The sequence below is a fragment of the Pleurodeles waltl genome, chromosome 5 (assembly GCF_031143425.1).
Source record: "Pleurodeles waltl isolate 20211129_DDA chromosome 5, aPleWal1.hap1.20221129, whole genome shotgun sequence".
Taxonomy (NCBI): Eukaryota; Metazoa; Chordata; class Amphibia; order Caudata; family Salamandridae; genus Pleurodeles; species Pleurodeles waltl.
In genome coordinates, this window is record NC_090444.1 from 578,465,005 (window position 1) to 578,481,012 (window position 16,008).

The 16,008-nt window shown below is 44.2% G+C and overlaps 1 protein-coding gene across 1 annotated transcript in view; it reads left to right on the forward strand.

Annotated features, from left to right (window-relative positions):
* Positions 1 to 16,008, forward strand: part of RYR2 (ryanodine receptor 2) — a 2,714,825-nt gene that overhangs the window by 736,246 nt on the left and 1,962,571 nt on the right. Inside the window, exons 5-7 of the mRNA XM_069234403.1 lie at positions 4,408 to 4,482; positions 10,024 to 10,102; positions 13,974 to 14,086. Coding sequence (XP_069090504.1) covers positions 4,408 to 4,482; positions 10,024 to 10,102; positions 13,974 to 14,086 — 267 coding nt within the window. The remainder of the gene's footprint in view (positions 1 to 4,407; positions 4,483 to 10,023; positions 10,103 to 13,973; positions 14,087 to 16,008) is intronic.

Below are 16,008 nucleotides of genomic sequence, written 5' to 3' on the forward strand. Positions count from 1 at the left end.
GGTCTAAAAAAGTCTGTACTAAACCAATGATCTTGTTATTGTCAAATTGGTTCTGTACAGGAGAATCGCTACACTCGGGGTAACGTCGGGACAAGGCATCCGCCAGGATGTTCTGAGAACCAGGGATGTATGTGATATAAAAGTCATATTGGCTGAAAAAGAAAGCCCATCGAGCCTGCCGGCTATTCTGACACTGAAAGTTTCTCAAGCATTGTAGATTTCTGTGGTCAGTCCGGGCTTCAAAGGGTTCTTTCAAGCCCATCAGAAAGTGTCTCCATTCTGTGCATGCCGTCTTTAAGGCGAGTAATTCACGTTCTAGCATGGAATAGTTCCGTTCTGAATCGGACAAAATGTGTGACAGGTAGAATACAGGGTGCTCTAAATCATCATCGTCTTGTTTTTGCAGTAAGGCAGCCCCAATGGCTCTTTCGGATGCGTCTGCGACAACAATGAATTGTTTGCTGGTGTCTGGGTGTCGTAGAATGGGAGCTTGAATAAAGGCTTTCTTTAAGTCTTGAAAGGCTAACTCTGCGTCTTGTGTCCAACAAAAGCCCTTCTTTAAATGGTCTTTTTTTAAGGGTTTGAGTAATGTAGCTGGTTCTCTGGGCAAAGTCTGCTATAAATTGTCGATAGAAATTGGCTAGTCCCAAAAAACACTGAGTCTTCTTGATGGAAGAGGGGGATGGCCAATCCAATATAGCTTGCTCCTTGTCTGAATCCATGGCGACCCCAGTTTGGCTAATGCAATATCCCAAGTATTTTACCTCTGTCTGATCAAACTCACACTTTTCGGGTTTGCAGAATAAATGGTGTTGTCGGAGTCTCTCTAGAACTTGGCGAACATGCTTAGAGTGTTCCTCTGGGTGGACAGAAAATATTAAAATGTCGTCGAGATAAACCACCACTGTTTGTTGCAGAAGATCGGAAAAAATAGAATCCATGAACCTTTGAAAAATGGAAGGGGCATTGGTGAGTCCGAATGGCATTACTCGATATTCGTAGTGACCAAAGGGTGTTCTAAAAGCGGTCTTCCACTCATCACCTTCTTTGATCCTTAAGAGATGGTATGCTCCTCTGAGATCCAGCTTGGTGAATCTCTTTGCCCCTCTGACTGCTTCTAGGATGTCCTTAATAAGGGGTAACGGGTACCGATCCTTAATAGTGATCTTGTTTAATCCTCTGAAATCAATTAAGGGACGCAAATCTTTCGTCTTCTTAGGCACAAAGAAGAGAGGAGCCCCTGCAGGTGAAGAGGAGGGAGCAATCAATCCGCTCTGTAGGTTCTCATCAAGGTATTCCTTAAGAATCTGCTTCTCGGGTTCTGTTAGAGAGTACATTCACCCAAAAGGAACCACTGTATCTGCTTCTAAAGGAATGGCGTAATCGTATTCTCTCTGGGGTGGCAGTTCAGGTTTTTCTGGCTTCTGGAATACATCTGCATATTCATGATAATGCCTGGGTACTCCCTGTAGGACGTTAATAGAGCATCCCACCTTAGGGGGTGCTGCTAAGAGACCTTTGGGGACCAATAATCCCCTGCTAGGTAGCAGTGGTGTTGGCAGAAGTGAGAGGATAAAGAAATAGATCTTGTTTCCCAGTTGATGTAAGGGTTGTGCAGTGGAAGCCATGGAATTCCCAGGATCATGACGTGGTGTGGTGATGAAATTAAATCAAACGAAAGATTTTCTTGGTGTTTCCCAAACTGTAGACAGAAAGTAGGGGTGGTATACTGTACGGGTCCTGAGGCCAGGAGTGATCCATCCACAGTGTGGACTTGTTCTGGTACTTCCTTAGGTGTTTGTGCTATCTGTCGTTCTTTGGCCCATGCTTCATCTAAATAGATGCCACTGGCTCCGCAGTCCAATAAAGCCAGAGTTCTTTCTTCTCGGCCATCAGTTAAGTGAAGGATAACTGGTAAAAGAAAAAGAGCAGTTCCTTCCTCCCTGGAAGAACAAATGGAAGGTATTTCACGATATCCCGTCCTCACCCTTCTCACTGAGGACGGGAGTTGGCGTTTCCCAAAGGCTTGGCTGGACGAACAGGGCAGGTGCGAATTAGGTGACCAGCTGCACCACAATACAGACAAAGTCCCTTCCTTCATCTGTGTTCTCTTTCACCGGTTGATAAAGGTCCTCGAGCCGTATCAATTTGCATCGGCTCTTCCTCGGTAGCCCCCTTAGGTTCAGGACGGACTTCTTCGGTACGATGAGGGAAGGTGCGAGACATCACTGAGTGTGATGGCAAACGACTCTTCTTTTTCTCCATTCTTCGCTCATTCAACCGATATTCTATCGTCAGGGTCTGATCCATCAATCCTTTAAGGTTCTCTATTCTAGCAGAGTGCACCAGTTCGTCCTTAATGTCCTCTCTGAGACCCCAGCGGAACAGTGTCACCAAGGTACGTTCCACCCAGGATGTTTCTGCTGCTAATTGTCTGAAACGGGTGATGTATTGTAATACATCTTGATTTCCTTGTTGGGTATCGCAGAGAGCTTCTTCTGCTGAAGACTCGAGTCCAGGGCGCTCAAACATCTGTTTAAAGGTAGTGACAAAGTTGGAATAATTAGACAGGCAGGGGTCATTTCTTGTCACTAAAGGAGTGGCCCAAGCCAAGGCTGGCCCGATAAAGCGCTAATCAAATACCCCACCTTGGTCTTGTCTTGCACAAATTGTGAGGGGCGAAAGGCAAAATAAACCGTCAAGGCATCCAGGAATTCTCTCAATTTGTTAGGATCCCCGGAGAAATGAGGTGTAGTGGCAGAGACTGAGGGGACATCAGTGGTCCTGGATGCAAAGGCTTGTCGATAGACGGTGTTTTCAGTACGTAGCTGTTGGAGTTCTTGAGCCTGTTGTTGTATAGTCATGAGCAGGGTCTGGCTGGTGGGTTCCGTATTTGGCACTGGATTATCCATGGTTCCGGACTGCAACTGGATTTTGGGGCGTTGCAATCTGTCACGGTTTTCACTGGGCTTACTGTCGAAGTTGATGAGGGTTGGGGAACAACCCCGATTCGGCAGGTTCTGCTCTGGCCGAGGTAGGGGCGACCCCTTCCGGTAGCCACGGTGCTGTTTGACAATAGCAAGCCACTACAGTCCGTGCCCTCCAGAAGGAGTCCCAGAGGAAAAACCCCAAAAGGGTAAAAAAAAACTCCAACAGGAACTCCCTGAAACAGAAGGAGGACACAAGGACGTTAGAACTGAAGATCCAAGAGTACAAGAAAACTGGAGACGCGGACAGGTCAGGAATAACTGGATCCACAAGAGGAAACCAGCCGGAGCGTGACTACCACCAAAGGAGTGTTGCAACGCAATGAGCAAGAAGCTGAATTCCCCTTATATACCCCTAGACAGGAAGTAGGAAACAGGAAGTAGAAACACCACCATCTTGGATTGGGGAAGAGAGTATAACACTGAATAAAGTACATGCGTCCAAACAAAGAGAAACAATGCATGCTGGGAAGAGAGGAAGTGCGCAGCATGCTGGGAAAGAGAAGGACATGTATAAAAGAGGATCATGTGCAAACATCCGGCTTTTGCTTGTATGGCCGGTAAGTGGTGGAAAAGAGGGTTTCCTAATATGCCAGAATGTTAAGCGCACTAAATGCGCTATGCGCGGCAGGTTCGAGACCCAACTCGGGGTCTCATCTCCTGCCGCGTCTGCCCTTGTGGCAGAAACGAAAGAAGGGGGCGCGGCGAGTGCCACGACCCCTGGCCGGACTCGCGGCTTCCCCCGCGGCCTGCCTGCAAGCTGCGGCTTCCCCTGCAGCTTGCATGCAGCTGCGGTGTGTACTGAATGCCGCGCCGCCGCGGCCCGTGCTTGCGGCCGCGGCAGCCGAGGCGTGACAGTTTCACAAACATTTTCCAAGGCCAGCCCTTAACTTATTTGGAAGCAACCAAATAAAACACTTGATAGACTGTGTTTGCAGGGTGAGAGAGGGCGTGCAGCACAATATAATACATGGGGCTGTAAGGGAACTCAGTTCTTCGTCTGGAGAAGTATTTTCCAATTGGAGGAAAAATGAAACAGTTGAAGGTCTTCAAAACTGCTATTGTCCATGTGTAGAATCCTCAGTATTAGCTATATGAAAGGAGTTTACATACAAGGCCACGATTTACATGAATCTGCATTTATACTTATGGAATTTTCTGAGAAAGTTGGAAATCTATGTAAATCGTGGCTGCAAACTTATAATGCATAGATTTCTGATTTTAAAAAAGTTTGTTCATGGTCCGTTATAAGTGAAAACCTGCAACACAATTAATTGTTGCCTGAAAATGTTAAATGTTTAAAAACATGATTCTCTTTTGTGATCATGGGTCCCAATTTCAATATGTCTTTGTAATATATTGTAAAAGAAGAACTAGAAGAAAGAATGCCTTGCTGACAGAATTTTTTTTCCTTAAACAGGCGGCTCAAGGTGGGGGTCATCGAACCTTGCTGTATGGACATGCAATACTGCTCCGTCATTCCTATAGCGGCATGGTACGTAACGCGCCTGACTTGATTTTGCATACAGCAAGCATATATATCCTTGTGAGTCAGCATCATGTGAGAGAGAGAGCAAGGGAGACAAAGAGAGAGCGAAAAAGAGCAAGAGAGAGGGTTGTTAGCCCAAGTCTGCCCTCCTGGTCCCTGTTAAATCCTGGGGAACTGGGGCCAGTCAGGAAACCCTACCTTCTTTGGTTGGAGAGTATAATGAAACCCGTAGGCCCATATCTCACTGGGGATAGTACTCTGTGCCACACGGAATTGAGACCTAACCGCAGAGATGTGAAATAGAAACGCAAGACAAGTTTAATCTCAATATAAGCAAAAATCTTGACAATGTTGTGAGTCATTTAGATCGACAATATATGTGGTTAACTTGTATTTAGTTTTATGCTTTCTGCTTGCAATGCATAAATGCTATGTACCGGCCTCCAGTGATCTTTTGTTTAGGTAAGCAGATTAGAGTGGATTCTGGTCATGTTATGGTATGTTAGGTTATAAAGATTTGTAGGGTGCACTAATCACCCAGGAGTGTTTACAAGCATTAAGAAGGAGTTAACTGCGCTTTCTGAGAGGAGCCTAGTTGAAAAGCCAGATTTACACCTTCCTTTAAAATCAAGGCGGGAACGGGCTGCTCTGGTGGGGAGATGTAACTTCCTAACCCAAGAATGTCGGTCCAAGGGCACCTTAATTACTTTCAAGTTCACGAACTGTGGAATGTAGGAACAGATTTCGAGGGGTGGTGGAATGCAGACTACTGCTAGTGGTGTCAAATGACAGGCACACACCGCTGGGATCTGTTCCGCTGACCTTTGCCCATCATGAGTCCTGGGGCTATGGCGAGGTGCACTTCATCCTCCTTTGTCTTGTAGTCAATGGTTTATACTACATCTTAAAGTTTATGCTAAATCTTACTTAAACTAAGTTGGTGTCTGTGACCATTTGACGTTAAGGGTGGAGGTGATAAAAGTAGCTTTTCTGTTCCCAAAACACACATTTACAGCTGGTGCTCTGCCACGCCAGCACGATACAATTATACCACCCAGAAGCCATGTGTCACGGTATGCCCGGATGTTACACGTACCCTCTCTCTGGCTTGAGTGTTACCAACACTCGCTCGGGCACTCTCCCATACAGCTGGAGTGGCTCCTGTCTTTTGTACGAACAAAGCTTGTGGATACCAGATACCACCACCATACATGTTCTTCTTTACCTCAGTTTTATTAATATTGTTTAGAGTTCAAACCTCAATACATGCCACATGTGACTGTACAAGAGTGATATAATCCAACAGCACAAAAGCTAATGTTGACATATTTACCATAAGCAGTAAAGTCCCAATAACTTAATATGTCTGAGTTCAGTGAGTGCACATTGTAGGGCAGCAGCTGGTATTTGAACAGAATGGTTTTGAGCTCTTTGCAGTTCATACGCAGGGAGGGAACCGAACTTAGATCCCTGGGAAATGTGATAGGTACCTTGGCTGGCTCTGGTCAAAGAGACCTGAACTAAACAATCCACCAATGGATGGCGGGTAAGTCTTGAAAAGAAGGAAATAATTCATTTTTGTGACAGACACCATGGCGGTCATTCTGACCCTGGCGGTCAAAGACCGCCAGGGCGGAGGACCGCGGGAGCACCGCCGACAGGCCGGCGGTGCTCCAATGGGGATTCCGACCGCGGCGGTAAAGCCGCGGTCGGACCGGCAACACTGGCGGGCTCCCGCCAGTGTACCGCCGCCCCATTGAATCCTCCAAGGCGGCGCAGCTTGCTGCGCCGCCGAGGGGATTCCGACCCCCCCTACCGCCATCCAGATCCCGGCGGTCCGACCGCCGGGATCCGGATGGCGGTAGGGGGGGGTCGCGGGGCCCCTGGGGGCCCCTGCAGTGCCCATGCCACTGGCATGGGCATTGCAGGGGCCCCCGTAAGAGGGCCCCTAAATGTATTTCACTGTCTGCTGTGCAGACAGTGAAATACGCGACGGGTGCAACTGCACCCGTCGCACAGCTTCCACTCCGCCGGCTCGATTCTGAGCCGGCTTCATCGTGGAAGCCTCTTTCCCGGGCGGCCTGAAGGCGACCGCCCGCCAGCCCAGCGGGAAAGTCAGAATTACCGCCGCGGTCTTTCGACCGCGGAACGGTAACCTGACGGCGGGACTTTGGCGGGCGGCCTCCGCCGCCCGCCAAGGTCAGAATGAGGGCCCATGTCTGTTTTCATGGAGAAGTCAATATGGAGGAATTAATATAGGAAGGTTCTAATCCATCTTCTCCCGTCCACTGACCCTGTATGAAAACCATGGTAACATACTGGCAAATGTGGATTCATAATGTGATGCTGGAATAATAGTTTGATTTTTTCAGGCCTTAAATGTAAACTTTAATTAATGCCCGCACTTACTGTCGGCCTCAGCAACAGGGCAAACAAGGGCAACTTGGACCTTCATCTGCTTGAGGTCTCCCACCCCCAAATCCCTACAACCTACGGACAGATGTGAGCAAAGCTTTAAGATCGTTCGTGAAATTGTGTTAAACCGTCATATTCTTAAGCAAAAGTTAAGACTTTAAACGTGTGGGATTGAAAAGGTGGCAACTGTTTTCCTTACTTACATAGTTGTTAAAGAGGTCTGAGCATAAACAGCCTCAAACATATAATAAAGGCGTGGGAAGGCTGCTGTCTTTGGTTACCATCGCTAGTTGATGCCGATCTACAAGAAAGGCCAGAAACATTGAATTTTTTTAGGTAAAAGGAAGCGTCCCATTAGCTAAATTCTTTATTGCCTGGAGCGTCAAAAACGTTTGCACGTTCCTGCTGAAACCTGCGATGCATTTACTAAGCAAACGAATGTGTGATATTAGTCTCAACTCTGAGACTAAAGCTAAACCCTTAGATTTAAAACAGAAATTAATAAAACCATACTACAGGGCCATACATGAACCTTACATATCAGTTCCTGCTATTAATACAAAGACTCTGGATCGTTTAACTCGGCTACATTTAAAGCACATGAACGTTTCCTTTGGGTCGCCACTCAGACCACCTCTCCTTTAGGATTCACTGAAGCCCTAGCAATCACAACATGCTAAGGGGCATCTTTACAAGAAAGTGGCGCATTGGTCCTGATGCAGCACTCTTCTTGTCGCCCCTGCCCCACCTAACCACACTTAGATTGCACCATATTTACAGTTCAACGCACCATGGCGTTCGTTAGGACAATAGCATCAACATTTTTATATTGTAGCTCTTTGCTAAACCAGCATCGAAAATATTGACGCTAGTGCAGCAAAGCACAGGGAGACCCATTGATTAAAATGGGTGCGTCATTTTAATGCCTGCTAGAAGTAGGTATTAAAAATGACGGAACAAATGGTACAGTGAAATGTTGTAAAATTCACTGCTCCGTTTTTTTGGTCCTCCCTGCGTCAGAACACCCCTTTGCATACTTTATGCTCGACGCAGGCATGATGTGGCGCAAGGGTTTACTTGCATTGCGTCAAATACGATTCAAGAGAAAAGTCTCCTTAATGCCTCCTTCGTGTAAAAAAAAAACGATGCTAGGGCAGCGCAAGGTGGTGCTAGAGGCTTGTAAATATACCCCTAAATGCTTCTTTTGATCTCTGAGGCACTGATTTGTGCTTTGTCAGTTTCGGTTTCAATGTCTTCAGGTTTTTTTTGGCAAGGCCATTCTGTTGCTTTTCATGCAAATGTGTTCTATTGAAATTTTGCCAGTTCCCCTTTACGCCCTGGTCACTTGCCTTAGTATGCTTTAGTTTTCCAAACATTCTTGAGGTTTGAGTTTGCATTTCACGGTTTGTCTATATGAGGATCAGCATTCATTTGTGCACCCAAACACCTCCTTAAAAGTCCTGCTCAACAAGTTGATGATTTTACATTGCTATAAGCAGAGAGCTTTAAGTGGAACGAGAAAACTAGGGGGGGGGGATCTCTCAAAGGGGCGTGGCTGATGTATTTAAAGGAGTGGCTTAAAACATGAAAACTAAACATGTATACTTAGTTCATTGTGCCGCCAGACTGATATTTTGCTTCTCCTTTCTGTCATTGCATCCAGATATACAATACAACAAGTAACATTACACCTACAACAAGCCAGGACTATTGACTTTGTCAGTGGTTGTTAGATGCATAATATAAGTAGGCAACAACAAAGGCTTTGTTGTATATAATATTGAAAATGCTTCACTTCTGAAATGATGAGACTGTGAACGAACTATAAGAGTCTCTTTGAAGTTATATCAATGGCAGTGGAGGGTGGTACCACTGCAGAGTTAATATTTTTGTTCACCCCGAGGGTGAGGGCAAGATGGAGAGCCCAACAGGGACCCATCTCAGCACCTGCTTTTTAGAATTGCCGCTGCTCTACACCGGCAGGACCTGGCTCACTTAAAGCCCTTGCTACAAGCGATAACTTTGTTTCATTACTTGCACATGCTCATTTCTATCAATTGCCTAAATGTTGGACAAATTCGCTCTTTCCCCTTTCTTCTCAGTATTTCAGGAACACTTATTTATTCCTGATCAACATCTTGTTTTGTAGGAACCTCCTTTATTCCTTTCTGTCTTGCATTTCTCAAAAAGAAAGCCCCTGAAATTAGTTGATACCTACTTAGCAAACATTCTTTTATGCGAAAGACATTTTTTAACCACAACCTACATGACCTACAAAAAGTGTTCACAGATAAAACAACGAATATGTTGCTTAGCTAGGAATGCTTCCTATTCTTTTGATAATGGGGCACACGTGGAAAATCTTGAAAAATGTAATTCCCTTGTACTTTACATTTGTATTTATTTTTGTAATCCAACGTTACAGAAAGCAAACACAGCACAGACAACAATATATCTACAACAGAAACAGGCTTCAATAGCTAACCTCGAGGTTTGCTTGAAATCTCATGGGGAGGGATTTTCAGCACTCTTCAACCCCTGTGGGGCTGATGTACCTCTGATGTTAAGATTCAGTTCATGCCACATGTGCCTGGATTTAAAAACATCTTATTTGTTATTGCAGCACTCAGAACTTCTCTGTGACTCTGCAAGCTGCTGAAGCAACAAGAAAATCTGATGCTTTGCTTCGTTTTTTGTACAGCAGCTTAGATGTAACATGAAAATCTCCTGGACCAGCACATTTCGCTCTTAAATACATTTGGAACGAGGTGCTGTCTCCATTTTGCTACCCCTGGTGCTAGGTGTTTCACCCTCACCGAAACTTTAACAATCTTTAGTTTGTCTCAAATAACCAGAATCATTTCACCTCAACTGGAAGTTTAACCTACTTCGATTTGTCTCAAGTGACCAGAAACAATCAACTCAACCCCTGGGGAGGCATGCCTTCCTCTTCCACTGCTGTAAATACACTGTGCCACTTCTAGTATGGCATCTCATCATTGTGCTGTTAAGGTTGACCCCGGGCTCACCCGCGGCGCTGTAATCAAAGAATGATGGTTTGGATAATGCTACTGGAATGACTTTGCATGCTTCTAACTGGAAGAGTCTTTTTTCCTCTTCTTTTCCTTCCAGTATCTATGCTGCCTCTCCACCTCCCGGTCCTCGACAGATAAACTGGCATTCGACGTTGGCTTGCAGGAGGACACAACGGGTGAGTATGATAATGCAAGAACTGGCTGAAAATATGTGACAATATTAGAAATGATGTCCTAAAATTAGAATATATTTGGATGAAACACTCACTCTTTTTAGATCTCGCCTACCAGACAGCACAAGCTGTGTGTTGGTGAAAAGACCTATTGTCAGCTTACAGTGGGGCACAACTCCATCTTAACTTACCATTGACTAAATGTATTATTGCACTCATTTACTATTTTATCTAATATCATGTGTGGGCTTTACTTCGTCTTTTAAAACACTACCTTTTTTGTTGAAGCAGTCCATGAGAGTGCGTGTGTTTTCCAGCTGTCTCCCTCAGGTACTGCTCTTTCCTTCACATCACGCTCTGATTTTTGCTCTTTCTTGCCCATGTACTTCTCCCTGCCCCCTCTGTGCTGTGCTCACCATCATATGCTTCTCCCTCCCATGTTGCTTTCTTGCCTGTGTGCTCGACCAACAGCTAAGGTTCCTCTACCTAATCCGTACAGTTCCATTGCTTCCCCTGTGACCTGTATTGCTTGTCATACCTTCTCTGTTGTTTCCCCCAGGTATGTCCTGTGTGTTGCTTTTGCCTTCTATATTGCATATTCTCCCCTGTGTTGCTCGTCCACCCTGTATTGCTTTCTTCTCTACCAGCACCCTCCGTGTTGCTTCTCCCCCTTGTCCTCTATGTTGCATCTGCCCTCATATATTGCTTCTCTTCCTCTTATTGCTGTGTTCCCCACCCATGCCCCCCATATTGCTTCCCCTACCTACACCCTCCCTGATGCCTTCTCCGCCCACCCCTTAACACCATATTTTTTTGTATTTTCAGTGTACTGGTTTAGCTCAGATCAGTTAATATAAAGATAAATTAGTGCCTGCCTCATTCTGTTGGTGTACACATGCATGTTGTGCATGCCTACCAAATGACGAGGGCGACTGTGTCATAGAACCTTTTTTTTATTCTGTAGCCATTCTACTCACCATCTGGGATGCTGTGTAGCATCACTAAAAACCCCTGACAAAAAAGGCAGTGGGACCAAAGGCAAGACTTTTTGGTTTTGTCAATGCTTGTTAACAATATGGTTGCAGTATCGTGGATGTATATGCAGGCACAGAAGAGAGCTGCATACCTGTTTCTTAACATAATCATCCTGCCCACAGCGTGTACATTAAATTAGAAACTCTCCTAGTTAGAGCATGACCTGTTGACAACACATCACAGGGGCAAGGCGTGGCGACCACAGCTCCATGTTTCCGAAATATCCTTTCTGCAGCTCAAGTACAAGTTCTCCAAGTTGCTGCATATATATATTTTAATGACTTGATGTTTTCCAAAATAGGCACATGCTCCCTGTGCTGCCTTGGCACCTTGTTCATGATAAGGCCCCTAGGACTACAGTCCATTTTTTTACTGTTATGCAAATTTACATTTGCCCTTTTTGTAAATGAGGATACTTTGTCTAATTTAGACCTTTTCACAAAACCCAGGCAAATAGTAACAGAGTATGTGGTAAACATATTGTCTTAAACGGCCCATCTGGTAAATGATGTCACAATATGTCTCAAAACTCAAACAGATGTCATTAAAAAAGAAACATATTAGAATGCTAATTGTGGGTGACTGTAATTGATACAGATCTAGGTAAAGAAAGCTGTTTTTCTCTTCACTAGAAGTTTCCTTTGAGGCATACACAATGATAATCTGACTTTGGCACCTTTGTGAAAACCCAACAAATGGAATACTGCTGCTTTATTTCAAATCACATGCATTAACTCTGATGTACTGTAGAAGAGTGCATGAGCTCTGTCCATACTGGACACCTGTCAGTGCTTGCATTTTGCTTTTTGAATACCCCAAGACCTTCCTGGGACTATTGGGGGGGATTCAAAAAGAGGCTCATATAGATGTGTAAAGAATGCCATGTGTGATGTATGAATACACATGTATGTAGTTTATTGTAGGTACGATATTCATGTCCATTCTCTTGCTATGCAAGAATGTTTCATAATAATGTAGATGGATACGTTCACGGTTTTCACGTACATTGGAAATTTATGTTGAGTTCACTGATTCAACATAAGCTTTAGAGTTTACAAAATGACAAATTTCGTTACTATTTTGAGTGTACTTTTTATCCTGGCCTGTGCAAATATTATCCCCATTCAAAGCATTTTTCCTACCCTGACCCAATAAAACCTGTCAGTCTGAGACCCACCTTTAATGCTAACAAGGAGCGTGAGAAAAAATAATATAATTTGCTTTTGTGTAACTATGTGAAAGCTTGGAAAAAGTACGCATTATTATACAAAACGCAAAACCGGCATTTGGTGCCATATTTCAGCTTGAAATGGGTCCGCTCATCAATTCTGGACAATACTATGCCTGAGTAACTCACGGTTTCCAGGATTATTCTAGGAGTGTAACTCTACGATTTATTCAGGTAGCTTGAAACGTTTTCTGTTTGTGGCCTTTCAGGTTAAAATTGGTATTTCTGCACCTCTATTAAATTGATTGATGGTCAAAAAAGGATCCCCGCATCCTTCCAGTTTCAGAGTTGCAAGAAAACAGCTTTAAAAATAACTGCTAACAAATCGGACATCAGTTGCCAGCTAGCACTCATGAAGAATTATTGCCAGTTTACATGCAAACTATTTGTAACTTGCAAAAAAATGTGTAATCCTGATTTTCCAAAGGGTTAAGCAGTTAAGCAGTTAAGCAGGACTGCAAGTACCAGAATGCATTAGAAAGGAGCTTGGACTGAATGACATGCTCATGCATGGATGCAGGAAAGCTGAGAGTTTTGAGTACTTATTTACCGAGCAATCCTCTTTAGTCGGTTTTGTTTCCATCAAAATCACATTATAATTTCCCATTTCCTAGCAATTGCCTGTTTCGAGAATTATACTGTTAAAGTTCTATTTGACAGCAAACATGCATTTTATATAGTTCCCAATTACACCAATGAGGAAATAGGGTGTTTTTTTATCTGTGTTGTGTCTTGATTTTGCTTGCACACCATCTATGTTACACCGATCTATTTCCATTGCACAAGGATGTTTAACAGAGCTGTATTTGAGAAAGATTCTTCATTTTCAAACATTTATTCAGAACATTAAACAAGGAAAGGGCTGGACTCATAAAAATATCTTTAAAAACTGAAAAATAAAATCCAGGTTGGTTATGAGAAGGACCAAAGCATTATGTCTACTAAATTTCATACAAAGTCTTAGTGATTATCCTGAAAGCTTCACGAGATTTTATGAATTGATGTGTGAATGTTCCTTGTCCTACAAACGATGATGTTGCCACAAGACAAATATAAGGAGTATCATGTGTTCTACTCTAGGGTTTACTTAGGCATATGTGGAACATGCTGTAACCTAAACTTTGATGCCTTAAAATAGGGAAATATTTGATCATGGACAGGATAATCTAATTAACTTGGTAATCAAAGTTACCTTTCATAAACTAAGTTTTCAGAATTACCTAATTTGCCTCCTTTAATAGTATCCCTAACGGAAGACTGGTTGAATGACCCCATATAGCTTTGTAGCCCGCTGTATTCGGCTATACCGGTATAGCCCAGCTGCAGAGAGTTATAAGGCTATTAGAACATTCCTTCCCTAGAAGACAGAATGCTCATATTTGTAAATCCCCTCCTGAGGCCTTTGTTCACAGCAACAGCAAACGTTGGAATGTTGATGGCCTGGCTTCTCCCAGCCATTAGAATCCCAGAGCTCTCTAATGTCTTCAATGGAGCTTCCAACATTCCAGTGTTCTAATACAACATAACTTCTATGAGCCAAACAATAATGTAAGATCACATTTAATTGCCGTTATAGATAACCCACTTTCTATACCTTTTTCAAACATATAGGAGAGCCCTGCTGGTGGACGATACACCCTGCTTCCAAACAGCGCTCAGAGGGTGAAAAAGTACGAGTCGGGGATGATCTCATATTAGTCAGTGTGTCCTCAGAGCGATATTTGGTAAGTACATAAGTGGAAAGAATTTCAAAACATACGTTTTGTAAAAATATTTATAGAAGCATGGCCATACTGGCCATATATACTAATGTGCATTTCTCCGGGGGAGGAGCCACTCAAGGCTGTTTTTAAAGGCCAGGACTCCCACTTCCTGGGGTTTACTACTGCAGGCACAATAGGGATGAGAGGGAAGGAAGGGCAGGGGTTGGGAGGTTGGGGTGTTTGGGGTCTGGCCCCTGGCTGCTTTAAACATCTTTGACTGGGCTGAATTAGGTGCTGTGCCTGGAAGGTATTGATTCATGGACCACACAGGGGACATGGAAACAAAATGAATGTATGCAAAAACAAAACATGGCTTCTGACATAAAACGTACATTTGAACAGTGCTTTAAGCAGTGTAAGAGACCAATCAACATCCCCCTTTGTAGTTTTAATGAAACATTGGCAACTGGTATGGCATACTGCTATTGACTAAGCCACTTAAAAGGTTTTAAAAGCCGGCAGTACCTATTATTATTTGCCTGCATGCTAAGTAAACTGATGGTAGAAAGCAAAAAAAGGGTCACTTGGCTTGTTTGTTTGCCTACGGGACGTAGAATTTGAAAGACTGATGTTTGCTAATAGCCACATTGTCCGTATGCTGCCAAACCTAAGCAGTTTTTAATTGTAATTTTCCCTTATTATATGCATTTGCCTTTGAGAAATGCCTGTGATTGTGGGACGGGCAATTAGCAGTGGTCATGACCCTCTGTAGAGGTTGTTAACTGCATTCATCAAATATGGAGAATGCTGAGTGTTAGAAATGGGGTTTTTGGTTGGCAGTCAGGTTACCCCCTGTCCAAGCAGAAACCCTCACTCTAGTCAGGGTAAGTCACACACAATCCAAGATTATCCTGTGCCCACCCTCTGGTAGCTTGGCACGAGCAGTCAGGCTTAACTTAGAAGGCAATGTGTAAAGTATTTGTGCAATAAATCATACAATACCACCATATAGCACCACAAAAATACACCACACAGTGTTTAGAAAAATATATAATATTTATCAGGATAATTGTAGGTCAAAACAAATAAAGTTGCAATGTGAATTTGTAGAGATAACACTGAAAAGTGATATAAAGTGTCTTAAGTCTTTAAAAAGCAAACAAAGTCTCTTTCAAGCACAAAGTACCTGGTTTGGAGTGGAAAATCTCCTCAGAGGGCCACAGAAGAAGAGATACGTGGAAAAATGGTGTGTGCGTCGATTTCTCCCCAGCACACACGGACTTGCGTCGTTATTTTTCACGCGGGGAAGTCGTGCATTGTTTTCCGGCGCGCGGACAGTCTCTTTCTGTGGACCGCAGGGATTACCAGATGTCCCGGGTCTGTGTGTGGATTCTCCTGCTTGTTTTCCGGCTGCGCGGCGTTATGTGGAGCTGCGCGTCGAAGTTTTGCTCTCACGGCAGGCGTCGCGTAGATTTCTCCTCTGGAGGTCGGGCAGCGTTGTCCTTGCGAGGCCGTGCGTCGAAGTTCCGGTCGTCCCGAAGGCGTCGCGTCGATCAGCGTCGGTGTGTGACGTTTTTCTCGCCGCAGAACAAGCTGTGCGTCGAAAATTTCAGCGCACGAAGCATCCAAGTGAAAAAGAGAAGTCTTTTTGGTCCTGAGACTTCAGGGAACAGGAGGCAAGCTCTATCCAAGCCATTGGAGAGCACTTTCACAGCCAGACAAGAGTTCAGCAAGGCAGCAGGCCACAGCAAGGCAGCAGTCCTTAGTAGAAAGCAGACAGGTGAGTCCTTTGAGCAGCCAGGCAGTTCTTCTTGGCAGGATGTAGTTTCTGGTTCAGGTTTCTTCTCCAGCAAGTGTCTGATGAGGTAGGGCAGAGGCCCTGTTTTATACCCAAATGTGCCTTTGAAGTGGGGGAGACTTCAAAGAGTGGCTAAGAAGTGCAC